The sequence below is a fragment of the Pipistrellus hanaki genome (assembly GCF_964339955.1).
Source record: "Pipistrellus hanaki genome assembly, chromosome: 4".
Classification (NCBI taxonomy): Eukaryota; Metazoa; Chordata; class Mammalia; order Chiroptera; family Vespertilionidae; genus Pipistrellus; species Pipistrellus hanaki.
Genome location: NC_140506.1, coordinates 88,510,177 through 88,523,520, shown reverse-complemented (window position 1 = coordinate 88,523,520; position 13,344 = coordinate 88,510,177). Strand labels below are relative to the sequence as shown.

The 13,344-nt window shown below is 49.0% G+C and overlaps 1 protein-coding gene across 2 annotated transcripts in view; it reads left to right on the top strand.

Annotated features, from left to right (window-relative positions):
• The first annotated feature begins 794 nt into the window (after window positions 1-794).
• The window catches only part of SEC14L5 (SEC14 like lipid binding 5), a 40,279-nt gene continuing 27,729 nt past the window's right edge, over window positions 795-13,344 (top strand). Inside the window, exons 1-2 of one of the 2 annotated variants that reach the window (XM_084882288.1) lie at window positions 795-990; window positions 1,631-1,745. In XM_084882288.1, the coding sequence (XP_084738414.1) occupies window positions 1,683-1,745 (63 nt within the window). In that variant the 5' untranslated portion in view covers window positions 795-990; window positions 1,631-1,682. The remainder of the gene's footprint in view (window positions 991-1,630; window positions 1,746-13,344) is intronic. The other variant, XM_084882289.1, reaches the window with a different exon arrangement.

Genomic DNA, 13,344 nt, shown 5'->3' with positions numbered 1-13,344 from the left:
ACCCTCCCACGGAGACCCCAGTCCACCTTGTTTGAAATTGTACCCCCATTCCACTTGTTTCTTGCACCCCTTCCCTGCTTATATTTTTCACTTTGGCATTTTTCACCATCTCACATACTATGTATTTGCCTTATTTATTTAACATTTGTCTCTCCCCCCCTACCCTCAATCCCGGAATGTAAACTCTCAGATGGCAAGGGTTTTGTCTGTTTTGTTCACTAATGACTCTCCAGTGCCTAGAAGTGCCTGACACGTAGTAGGTGCTTTGTAAATGTTTGTAGAGTGAATGAATGATGCATTGGGTGGGACTTGGGAGCAGGGCCATAAGGGCACTGAGGGGAGACCAGTGGGAGGAGTGGGGCTCAGAGTCCAAGTTGATCAAGTTACAGAAGAGGCCAAGTGTAAACGGTACTAGGAGGGGAGGCATTGGGCAGGAAAGGGTCCATGGAGGCAAAGCTAGATTGGGGGTGGAGCCTTGGGGCGGGCTCTTCCTGGGGATGGATTCCCGAGGTTGCTACTTTAAGGGAGAAACCGGTTGAGGGCGGGGCCCAAGAGAGGTGTGGCCAATCTGGAGGAAGAGCCGTGCTGGGGGGCGTGATCAAACAAGAAAAATAAATGAAAGGAGGGGCTAAGGCGGGGGGGGGGCAGACAGCGGCTGGGCCAATCAAGGGCCCGGGTGGATCTGGGAGGGGACGTGGGCGGGGCCATAAATGGGCGGGGCCAGTCCAGAGGCGGGGCCGGGCCAGGATCTCTGCTGTCCCGGGTCCTGGAGCGCTCCCTCCCGCCCGGCAGGTCTCACTCGCGACCCGACGAAGGCCCTTCCCTGGCCACCTAGGCCCCAGGGTGCGCAGGGCTGGACTCTCCAGGCTCGGCGACTGCGGTCCGGCCTCACCCCAGGCGCTGCGCTCGGAGCCAGGAGGCTGCGGGGTCCCTAGCGGGCTGAGTTCCCCGCCGCCCCGGGCTGTGTCCCCGCAGACTCTGACAGCCAGGGTGAGCCGGCCCTTGCAAGCATGCTTGTGTGCATGCCTGTGTTGGTCTCCTGCATGTGCGCACCAGTGTGTGTGTGTGTGTGCGCGCGTGTGTGTGCGCACAAGACGAACTGTGTGTGTGGGTAGAGTTGGGTAGGTGCATGCTCCAAGGAACTGAGTGCGTGTGAAAGTTACGTGCAGGTGCAAGGGTGGTCCCACGTGGGAGGAGAGAGTCCTGCATGTGTGTGTATGTGTGAGACAGAGACAGTGTGTGTGTGAAGTTTGGTAAAGACTGTGTGTGTCAAGGTATCTTGGAGGAAACGGGAGGGAAGATACAGTGATTCTTGGAGGATGTCTGTGACGAGCTATGGGGTACGTGTGGTGAACTGTGGGGGTGTAAGAATGGCGAATGTGTGTGTTTCCATGTGAGTGGCAGTGAGGGTGCTTCTGGGGGCCTCCATAGGAAGGAGTAGGGACCAAAGCAAGTTTGGGATACTGATTGCTTTTGGAGGGTGAGTGTTGGGGTCTGGCAGAGATTACCTTGAGGATTACATTGCCTCCTTTGCTTTGAGGGCTGGGAGATTTTGGGGGTGGGGCTAGAGGGGGTGGTCCTACCCCTTGCGTGGAGGGAGCTGCCACCTCAGCCGTCACCTGTCTCCCAGGCTCTGTGCTCCCTCCTACCTGAGTGGCTTCTGCTGGTGCTCCCCTGAGAACATGGTGCAGAAGTACCAGTCTCCTGTCCGTATCTACAAGTACCCCTTCGAACTGGTCATGGCGGTGAGTGACCCCTGATGCTCTGGGTCCTGTGTGATGGTTGGAGGGATACAGGTGGTCGGCCATGACGGGAAGGAAAGGAAAACCCTCAGTCCCTGGATCAGAAGGAATTATTGAGCTATTGGTTAACCTGGTGGGTCCAGCTTCTAATCAGTGACCCTTCAGCCTGGCCACCCTACCTTTCACAACAGTTTCTGGAATCCTTGCCCACTGACAGAACACAAGGTCTTGCTTTCTCTTCCTTGTTGAAGCTTACATGTCCTCTTGTCTCAAGATTCTCTGACATAAAGCAAGGAAATCAGCTAAGTCACTGCTGTCATTTTGTGTAATGATAATAATAGTAATAATAATAAGCACACTAATGAGGATGGTGATGGTGGCAGAAATTCACTGAGGGTGTACAGTAAGTACAAAGAGTATAGGTAAAGATCAGCTGGTATGGCTTAGTGGTTGAGTGTCAACCCATGTACCAGTAGGTCACCAATTTGATTCCAGTCAGGGCACCTGCACTGGTTGCAGACTCTATCCCCAGCAGGGAGTGCGTAGCAGGTAGCCAATAGATGGTTCTCTCTGTCATAGATGTCTCTCTCTCTCTAAAAATTAATAAAAAAAACATTAAAAAAGAATATGTGTGAAAACATACATTTAATTACCAATAGCTCACACTATTCTCATTTTATCTCCACTAAATGAAGCTTGCACAGGTGACAGGATGGCCCCAAGTTCTGTGGGCAGGATGAGGTAGAGCTGGGAATCAGATCTGCACAGGGAAGTCTCCGGAGCCATATTTTAACCACAACACTCCCCGTGGTCCTCCTTCCATTCACACACCCTGATCTTCCTGCCTGATCTTATTCTCTGATCCTACCTACATATGATTCAGAGTCACATAAAGGATAAAAAAAAACAAACAAAAAAACATCTTCCATACGTGCTGTGCTGTTGAGTAGATAGTTCCACATCAGGAAAGAAGCAGGGGGTGTACCGACTGGCTGGTGACTTTGGGCAAGTTACTTAGCCTCTCTGAGCCTCCACCCCCCATCACTAAAATGAGAATTGCATAGTTTCAAAATCTGGGCATCTGGCTGAGGAGCAAATGAGTCAATATATGTAAAGCTTTTCATATAGGATCTGGCGCAGATCAAATGCTGTTATTGTTTTTGTTAGAGTTATTTCTGTTGCCCACGGCTGTGTGACTTTTCCTCACTTGTAAGGGGGGTGGGATACCAGTGGTGATGGAGAGATTTGGGGACATGCCATCCAAAGCCCTGGTCCCTACCGCGGCTCCGCAGTGCTCTGGCTGTGCCTTCGGGAATTCACTACATTTCTCCGAGCCTTGGTTTCTTCATTTGTGAAACGGGGATGGTTATATGCACCTCGTAAGATTGTCATGAAAATTACAGATGATTAATGTGTGTGTATGACCCAGTGCAGGGCCTGGTCCATACGAAGCAGGACTAAATAAAAACAATTGTCCTCTAAGGCCCCAGGCAGGTCACATATTCTAAGACTCTAGGACTCATTTGTTCATTCATTCATTTACTCAATAGAAAAGAGACACTGTCCCCACCCTTCTGGGACAATGCAGGGGCCCCTGGTCCTTTGCCACCGAGCAGAGACAAATGGCAATAGCTTGGGAAACGAATACACTTTATTGCATGGGCTTAATAATTGTAAATTTAACCTAGCATGTTTAGGATTCTCAAAAACATTTACAATCATGGCATTTTAAAATAAAACATGTCTGTAGCACTGAAGACCGCATTAACAAGACATGGAATGTACCCATGTCACCTATTCTGGACTATGTTAAGCCTGTTTTGCAGGCTTTGTGATCCACAAATGAAGACGGGTTTTAGTTAACTCCCTAGCGGTCAACAGTCTCTAGGTTCTATGCACAGGGATAAGTGGGTGCAGTAGGAAACAAAGGTTTTCAGATATTTGTTATCTATATCTGCTCGAATTTAAGTTATGCATATTTCTCTAATATGATGTCCCCTTATCTTCCATATAGTTTTTGTCAGTGAAAAGGCTCCGAACCGCTGTAATGTCCCTGACAAAGCCACTTTGCCAACTGTTTACAAAACATCATTGTCCCCAGAATAGCTGCATAACTCAACATAACTTGTCCGCTGTGTGGGCACAAAAGGGGTTTTCTGCATTTAATGTCCGTCTTTGTTTCTCAGCTAAACACTTGCCCTCAGTTTGGGTCAGATGCCAGGGAAGTTTTGGATGGACTCAGCTGTTTTTACCACATCCGAGTGACCAGACCAACTGGCCTTTTGGTTTCTCTGTTTAACAAAACTGACTTGAGAATCAAAGCCTCCCTCACTTCTTCCAAAGTCTCCAAGTGATGACACAAAAAAACTAAAACTGGGCGTGTGGAACTGGTTATAACATAGCATTGAGGCGGCCCTGGCTGGTGTGGCTCAATGGATTGGAGCAGCCCAGGTTGAGGGCTTGATCCCTGGTTGGGGAAGGTAACTGATTGAGGTTTCTCTCTCTCTTTCTCTTTCCTTTCCCCTCTCTCTAAAATCAACTAGCATGTCTTAGGTGAGGATTTTAAAAAATAGCACTGAGGCACCCTGTCAAGACCTAGGTTAAATTTTTTAAAAATATTTTTTTAATTTTAAAAATTTAACTCAATTTTGTTTCTGATGGGTGGAATTCCAATGGGAATTTTGCTTCCTTCCCCTTCCCTTCCCCTTCCCCTTCTTCTCCTCCTCCCCACCCTCCTCCTCCTCCTCCTCCTCCTCCTCTTCCTCTTCCTCCTCTCTTCTTTCTTGATAGTCCTCTGAATTGTTTGGTTCAAAACAATGAGCTTGGCCCTGGCCAGTTTGGCTCAACAAATAGAGCGTCAGCCTGCAAACTGAAGGGTCCTAGTTCAATTCTGGCTAAGGGCATGAGCCACACTGGCAGGGCAGATTTATTATTATTATTATTTAATGTTTCAACAGCTTTATTAAGCTATAACTCACATATTGTACCATTCACTCATTTAAAGGGTACTGGTAAACATTAATGGTTTTTAGTATTCATAGAGTTGTACAATCATCATCACTGTCAATTTTTAAAAAACATATTTTTATTGATTTCAGAGGGGAAGGGACAGGGAGAGAGAGATAGAAACATCAACGATAAGAGGGAATCATTGATTGGCTGCCTCCTGCACACCCCCTACGCCTGCAACCCAGGCTTGTGCCCTTGACTGGAATTGAACCTGGGACCCTTCAGTCCTCAGGCTGACGCTCTATCCACTGAGCCAAATCGGCTAGAGCACCACTGTCAATTTTAGAATATTTTCATCATTCCTTCCTCCACCAAAAGAAAACCATCCCTGTACTCTTTTTTGAAAAAATGTTTTCATTTATTTTAGAGAAAGGAAGGGAGAGGGAGAGATAGAAACATCGAAGAGAGATTGGCTGCCTCTTGCATGCCCCACACTGGAGATTAAGCCTGCAACTGGGACAAGTGCCCCGACTGGGAATTGAACTGGTGACCTCTTGGTGCAAGGGACAATGCTCAATCCACTGAGCCACACCAGTTGGGCAGAAACCTGTACTCTTTAGTCATTATCCCATAATCTCCCCCATTCTATCCAGCCCTAGATAACTACTAATCCACTTTCTGTCTCTATACATTTGCCTTTTTGGACATTTCATATAAATGGAATCATAAAATATGTGGTCTTTTGTGACTGGCACACTGTTTTCAAGTTTCATCCGCACTGCAGTGTGATGGAGAACTTCATATCTTTTTATGGCTGAATACTATTCCATTGTATGGATGGCCACATTTGCTTATCCACTCAGCAGGTGTCGGGCTTTAGGTTGTTTCCAATGTGGGGCTACCATGAATAACATTGCTATGAAGATTATGTACAAGCTTTTGGGTGAACATATTTCTCCCAAATCAATACTAGTGTGAATGGCGGTGGTTATTTGGTGGGTTTGGGAAGATTCGATTTTGAATTTTATTTAACAGACACATATACATTCTGAGCCCATTCAAATACTAATTCATATACTTCTCATAACCGCCCCATTCCATAGGTTTGGTGGGTAGCCCATGCTACAGATGAGGAAACGGAGGCGCAGAAAGGATGAATGAATTACCCAAAGCCACAGCGGGAACACGAGGGGATTTAAATACTTGCCCTCAGGTTGGGCCAGATGCCAGGAAAGTTTTGGATGAACTCGGCTGTTTGTTTTTTTTTTGTTTTTTTTTTTACCACATCCGGGAGGCCAGACGAATTTATATTCCCAGCCATGAGCTCTGCCTTTCCTCAAAGCTGGGGATCTGAAGTTATGTTTCGATATCACATCGATGTTTCTCTCTCTTACTCTATGGACCACCTCTGTGATGGAGCAGTTACCATCAAGGCTGGGTCCAGAATGCCTGCACCCCATCAGCATCCTGCAAAGGGGAGCACAGCCAACCCCCCGGAGACCCTGGCCTCTCGGTGGGCAGCTGATGCCTACACAGCCTGAGGGTGGTGTCTGAGCCCTCTGTGCCCCCAGCCCTTTAAGCGGCTGAGAGGCAGGTATTATATGGCAGCAGCAGAAGAGGAGGTGAGGCTTAGAGCGGTTAAGGAGACTGTCCCTTAGTCAGTATCCTCCTTCCCTAGAGCTGTGTAGCTAAAGCGCTATGACTGTACAGCGCAGGACAACAGGAAGTTAGTGTCTCACAGTCCTGGAGGCCGTAAGTCTAAGCTCGAGGTGCCAGCTTCTGAAGGTGCCAGGAAGCCCTCTCTTCCAGCTTCTGGTAGTTTCTTGGCTGTGGCGGCATAACTCCCATCTTCACGTGGCATATTCCCTGTGTGTCTGCACCTCTGTGTCCAAATTCCCCCTTTATAAGTCATATTGGATCTATAAGGAATGACCTCATTTTATTTTATTTTTTATTTTTATTTTTTAAATATTTTATTGATTTTTTGCAGAGAGGAAGGGAGAGAGATAGAGAGCTAGAAACGATGAGAGAGAAACATGACCAGCTGCCTCCTGCACACCCCCCACCTGGGATGTGCCCACAACCAATGTACATGCCCTTGACGGGAATCGAACCCGGGACCTTTCAGTCCACAGATGCACGCTCTACCACTGAGCCAAACTGGCTTTGGCAGGAATGACCTTATTTTAACTCGATGACCTCCGTTGAAGCCTCTATTTCCAAATAAGGTCCCATTCTGAGATACTTGGAGGGGACTTCTTTTTTGGGGGAGAAGGGAACGGGCACAATTCAGCCCATCACGCTTAGTGAATGGCACCATGGGTAAATGGCAGAGATTTGAATTTAGGGAATCTGACCCCGGAGCCTGAGCTCAGAGCCAGACATGCTGGATTCTGGCTTGATGTTCAGGAGACATCTGTGCACCAGCGACCTCTGCGGCCTCTGGAATGACCTGGCTGCCTCTCTTTTCCTGCCCCGAGGTCCCTGCGGGACTCAAAACCCATGTGGTTTCAAGTCATCTCAGATTCTGCAAACCTAAAGAGGGAAGATGGCACGGAGTAGAATTTCCTAAGCAATAAACTCTCCAGGCTGGGGGAAGGGTTGGGAGGCGAGGGCGGTTGTCAGCAGTGAAGTGCTGAAATATTTAAAGACCTGGCCTTTTGAATTGATAAGCAGCGTGCGATTTAGCAAACGGGTTATTCCTAAGGAGCAGCCACTGAAGGTAAATCCTTGCTGTCCAGGCCAAGGGGAGGCGCAGTGGAAATGGTTGTTATGGATGCAGTTTTATTAAAGCAGCAGGGGCCTTATGTAAATGAGTTTAAATTAGTTCCCCCGGGGCCTGTCATCTGATCCGTTGCTAACAGATTAGGAGAAGCAGTGTTTTCCACCCTGGATTGCTTACAGGGCTCTGGGGCGCTGTGATTTGGGCTGCAAGAACAGAGGCGATCCACCACCCAGAAAGGTGGTCTTCTGATTTCAGGGGACCCTGAAATAAATAAACTAGGTCCCCGTTCGTTCATTTACACATGCGTTAGTTCGTGTAAACACAAATACTGGGTTTCCATTGTGTGTCAAGCACTGGGTTAGGCACAGGGGCTGTGAAAGAGGTGATTCCTAGAACTTCTTTGAATGCATCATCATTCTGTTAATTTTATATGGAATTTGCTCGTTTGCTTGTTTAAATGGGTCTTTGTCATCAAAGTAAGCTTCAGGAAGGCGGTGGAGACCATGTGTCTTCCGGTTCCGTCTTGACCTAGTTTTCTTGACATGATCCTTTTTGTCCACACAGAGCTGGCACTGGTGTGTGTGTGTGTGTGTGTGTGTGTGTGTGTGTGTGTGTGTGTGTGAGAGAGAGAGAGAGAGAGAGAGAGAGAGAGAGAGAGAGAGAGAGAGAGAGAAAGAGCAGGAAAGTGGCATGAAGGATGCTTTATAATGAGGGAAGAACTAGACGCCAGCTGAGGGTCATGAAGGCAGCCAGGCAGAGTCTAGAAGAGGGGAGGAGACACTTGGGGCAGAACTTGTCTCTGAAGAAGTGGACGTGGCGAGGTTGGGCCCCAGTGAGAGTCAGAAAGCGACGGGTGGGTCATTTGACCTCTCCGAGGACTCTGGGAGTTTGGGAGGTCTGAAGCATGGGAGTGCCGTGGTCAGACTGGGGGCTTAGGAGGACCCCCTGGCCCCAAAGTGGATCAGTGGGGGTTTCTGTCCCAGAGCGTGGGGAACCTGAGGTGACTGAGGACAGGCGCATTCCGGAGACACTTGGGAAGTTCTGAAATAGCGTTTCCCTGCCATCACGATCCCGACAAACAGCTAAATGTCAGACTCCCTGGGCTTGCCTTGCGGCTGCTCACCCCTCCAGGAACCTCCGGTACCAGCTGATCTTGGAAGTCTGCTCGCAGGGAGAGTGTTCAGAGGAGGAGGGCTCCCCGCCCCGCCCCCGCCCTGGGTGAGAGCCACAGCGGGACTGTGTGAGCTGCTGGGCTGGGCAGCCAGGCTGTGCCCTCCCCCAGAGCCCCAGAGGCCAGGCATTCTGATGGCCTGACCTCATGAGGAGGTGCGGTCCCAGCCAGGCCAAGGGAGGAGTGAACAGCAGCACAAACGAGTCATTCCTGGGCGGCGCTAACTGGGCCCCATGCTGCAGACCCGGGACCGGGAACCTGTGAGAAACAGGCAACTCTGTTCACCTGCACCTTGTTCAGCAAATTCACTGGCCAATCGCTGCAGAGGCACTGCTGTTGTGACCAGGGGAGCTATCAGCCATTATCCACCTGTGCGTGAAGCGCCTTCCAGAACTTAGCTCTCCCGGGGCGCTCAGTGAACAAGGCACAGGATACCCTCTGGGCTGCAGTGCACCAGCGGGTTAGACAGAGGTCCACTCGTGCTGACAGGTGGGACCTGTACTGCTCCATCGGCTCTCCTAGGTATACATATAACCAGTGCTCCAGCTTCCTGCTCCCTGTGCCACAGCAACTGCCCCTCCCTCCCTCCCTCCCCTCCTCCTCCCTCCCTCCCTCCTGTCCTGGCATCAATCCACAAATATTGGCTGGGTATATCCAGTGTCCCAGGGGAATCCGGTGGTGTAGAAACAGAAGTAGAGACAAAGATGTTGACTATAAACAAATAAACACAGATATGATATCCTAACCCATATCATGAGCAATGCTTCTAGTAGGGCTGTAAACCACCTAGGAGATGGTTTACTCTTTTTTTTTTTTAATTGTAAAATATATTATACATAACCCATTTTCTATTTTAACCATTTTAAAGTTCAGTGGCATTAAATACATTCACAATGTTGTGCAACCATCACCACTATCCATCTCCACAAAATTTTCGTCTTCCCATAATGAAATTCTGTACCCATTAAACACCAACTTCCTGTTCCTCCCCACTAACCCCTGGTAACCACCGTTCTGCTCTCTGTCTCTGTAAACCTGACTGCTCTAGCTACCTTATATAAGTGGAATCTATAATAATAATAAAAGCCTAATGTGCTAATTAGACTGTACAGCCGAACGACCTTCCAGACAAAAGCCGTGGTGGCAGGGACTGAGGCAAAAGCGGTTAGGGTGGCCAGGCAGTCAGGCGAGCAGTTAGGGGCGATGAGGCAGGCAGGTGAATGGTTAGGGACAATGAGGTGGCAGACAAGCGGTTAGGAGCCAGCAGTCCCAGATTGCGAGAGGGATGTTCGATTGCCAGTTACACCAGCAGTCGGACATCTCCCGAGGGGTCCTGGATTTTGAGAGGGTGCAGGCCTGGCTAAGGGACACCCCTCTCCCCATGCACGAATTTTATGCACCAGGCCTCTAGTTATACATATTTGTCCTTTTGTGTCTGGGATCTTTCACTTAGCATCATGATTGAGGTTCATCCATGTTGCAGAATGGAGCAGAACTGCATTCCTTTTGATGACTGCATAGTTTCCACCGTATAAACAGGCCGCCTTTTGTTTATCCATTCATCCACCAATGGACACTTGGTTTGTTTCTACTTTTGGGCTATTGTGGATAATGCTGCTATGAACATAGGTGTACAAATACCTATTCAAGTCCCTGTTGATTGATAACCCTAACATATCTACTCTGTACCAAATGCCTTACACAGATTATCTCCCTTTCATCTCTTTTTCATTTTATTTTATTTTATTTTTTAAAATATATTTTATTGATTTTGTACAGAGAGGAAGGGAGAGAGATAGAGAGTCAGAAACATTGATGAGAGAGAGTCATCGGTCAGCTGCCTCTTGCACACCCCCCACTGGGGATATGCCCGCAACCAAGGTACATGCCCTTGACCAGAATCGAACCCGGGTCCCTTCAGTCCCCAAGCCGATGCTCTATCCATTGAGCTAAACCGGTTTCGGCTTTCATCTCTTTTTAAAAAATATATATTTTATTGATTTTTTTTTTTTTTTACAGAGAGGAAGGGAGAGGAATAGAGGGTTAGAAACATCAATGAGAGAGAAACATCGATCAGCTGCCTCCTGCACATCCCCTAGTGGGGATGTGCCCACAACCAAGGTATGTGCCCTTGACCCAAATCGAACCTGGGACCTCTCAGTCCACAGGCAGACGCTCTATCCACTGAGCCAAACAGGTCAGGGCTCACTTTCATCTTTAGAGCAACCCTTATGAAGTATCATCATCCTCATGGCCCTTTTTCTGAGGAAACTGAGTCTCAGAGGGGTTAAGTTGAGGTCACCCAGCTGGCAAGTGTCAGAGGTGGCATCTGAGCCTTGTGCTTTGTCTCGGCTGCTATACCACGCCCAAGGCATTCCCCTTCACCGTGCCCGAAGCCCTGGCTACAGGGTCCTCCTGGCCCTCTGTCTGGGTCCTTTCTGTGTCACGGGCTGGCTGTGACCAGGACAGCAGCAGGTTGTTCAGCTACAGGGCCATCTGGATAAGCTGTTTGTATAGATGCATATGGCAGTGATTCAGAAGGCTTCCAGAATAGTGTCGCCGTGGTTCTGATGAAGGCCTACTTCCCCTCATCAGCAGGGATGACACTGCTGCCATCGGGTGGGTGTCTGATGGCTCATTCACCAAACCTTGAATAAGCAACGTGGCCAAAGCTGGGGATCCAGACTATGGCGGATTACTCAGCCGTGAAAAAGAATGAAGCACTCATACCTGCTACCACATGAATCTCAAACATATAACACTCCGTGAAAGAAGCCTGCCACAGAAGACCACATATTGTATGACTCCAGTTATATGAAATGTCTAGAGAAAGTAAATCCACACAGATGGAAAGTAGATTAGTGGTTGCTGAGATTTGGGGTGAAGGGGTTGGGGAGTGACTGCCCATGGGTATGGAGTTTCTTTTTAGGGAGATTGAATGTTCTGGAATTAGATAGTAGTGATTGCTGCATAACTTTGTGAATGTACTAAAACCCACGGTATGTACACTTTAACAGGGTGAATTTTATGCTATGAGAATTACATGCCAGATAAGAAAGAGGAGTTGGGAGCACCAAAGGTTTGATACTTCTCTGTCCTGGGGCCTCCCAGCCTTGCAGGGAAAGCTGGCTGGTGGACAAGGAAGGCTCCTGAGTGTGGTGGCCACAGGGTGGTCAGTGCCCTGAATCCAGCCTGCAGTAGAGAGGAAGATGGTGTATTGGGTAGAATTTGGGTATTCTTTCCACATTTTCTGTGAAAGGTTTGCGTTATTGGTTCCAGCTTCATTTGAATTTTTATGAGGAAGAGCAGGAAGGAAGGAGGGAGGGGGAGGGAGCAGCTGTCAAGCGATTAGCAGAAATAGCTTTCCTGTACTTGATAGAATCTCGCTCTTTTTAAAAATTTAAATTTATTTAACAAATGCTTATGTAGAATGAACCATGTGCCAGACTCTGTTCTCAGCACCTTACCAAAACAGACTCCTTTATTTGCCTGGACAACTCAGCAAGGTAGATGCTTTTCTTATTCTCCTTTTAACAAATGAAGGAACTGAGGCACTGAGAGCTTGATGGTTTGTTTGTGTGGTCACAGAGCCAGTCAGAGGCTGAGCAGAGATTTGAACCCAAGCCCCAGAGTCCATGGCCTTACTGACCCATTCACTCGTTCATCATGTAAATGTCTATTGAGTGTCAACTATGAGCGAGGTGTTTTTCAAAGCACCAGGGATTGTCCTAGCTGGTTTGGCTCAGTGGATAGAGAGAGCATTGGCCTGCAGATCAAAGGATCTTGGGTTCGATTCTGGTCAAGGGCACATTCCTTGGTTGCAGGCTCCTCCCCAGCCAAGGCCCTGGTTGGGGAGCATGCAGGAGGCAACCAATGGATGTGTTTCTCTTGCATAGATGTTTCTCTTTGACTTTCCCTCTCTTTCCCACTCTCCCTAAAAATCAATGGAAAATTATCCTCGGGTGAGGATTATCAAACAAACAAACAAACAAACAAACAAAGCTTGAGGAATTCAGAGGTGAGCAAGCCCACCTGTGGGGTGAGATGACTTCCAGCTTCAGCAGCTGACTCAGAGGAAGGAAACAGGTACCGTGGGTGCTCGTGGGAGGGTCCACTTTACAGGTGGGCCTGCAGGGGAGAAGGGACATGCGGTGCTCGAGTCATCCAGCTCCGCTGGGACTCCAGGGCTGTCTAACTCCAGCCCCCCCCCCCCCCCCACACACACACACATGCTAAGTGTGTCCATGTGGAGGGAGCAGATGGGAGACATTCAATGGAAGTTTTCATCAGCCTCTGCCTGCGCAGCTGAGGCCCCAGGAGTGGGTTCTCGGCCTTGGATCAGCTTCCTTTCTCAGCTGGCAGGCTTGGGTGTCCCTTCCCAGCCGCCTGGCAGAAGGGCTGTAACTCAATCCTCTGCTGCCTCGTGTCCCCTTGGGGCCTAACCCACGTGCTTGTCCATCAGGGGGGAAGCTCAGGCTTGATCTGTGGGGACGGCAGTCGGCATCCGAGGCTCTTAGGCAGGGATAACACTCGCCGAGGGAGTTGGGGCCTGTGAACTCTTCCACCCTGTGATGTGGCCAAGGCAAAGGGCCCCTGATTTGTGGGTTCAGGTCAGCGGGACGCAGCATCTCCAAACCACCCACACTGGTGATGTCCTAGAGGAGGACAGGGTGGTTCAGGGCTGGGGCCTGGGTCAGCCGGGCCTGCCTCCAATCCTGCCACTTCCAGCAACAGTGTAACGTCCTCTCAAGCCTCAA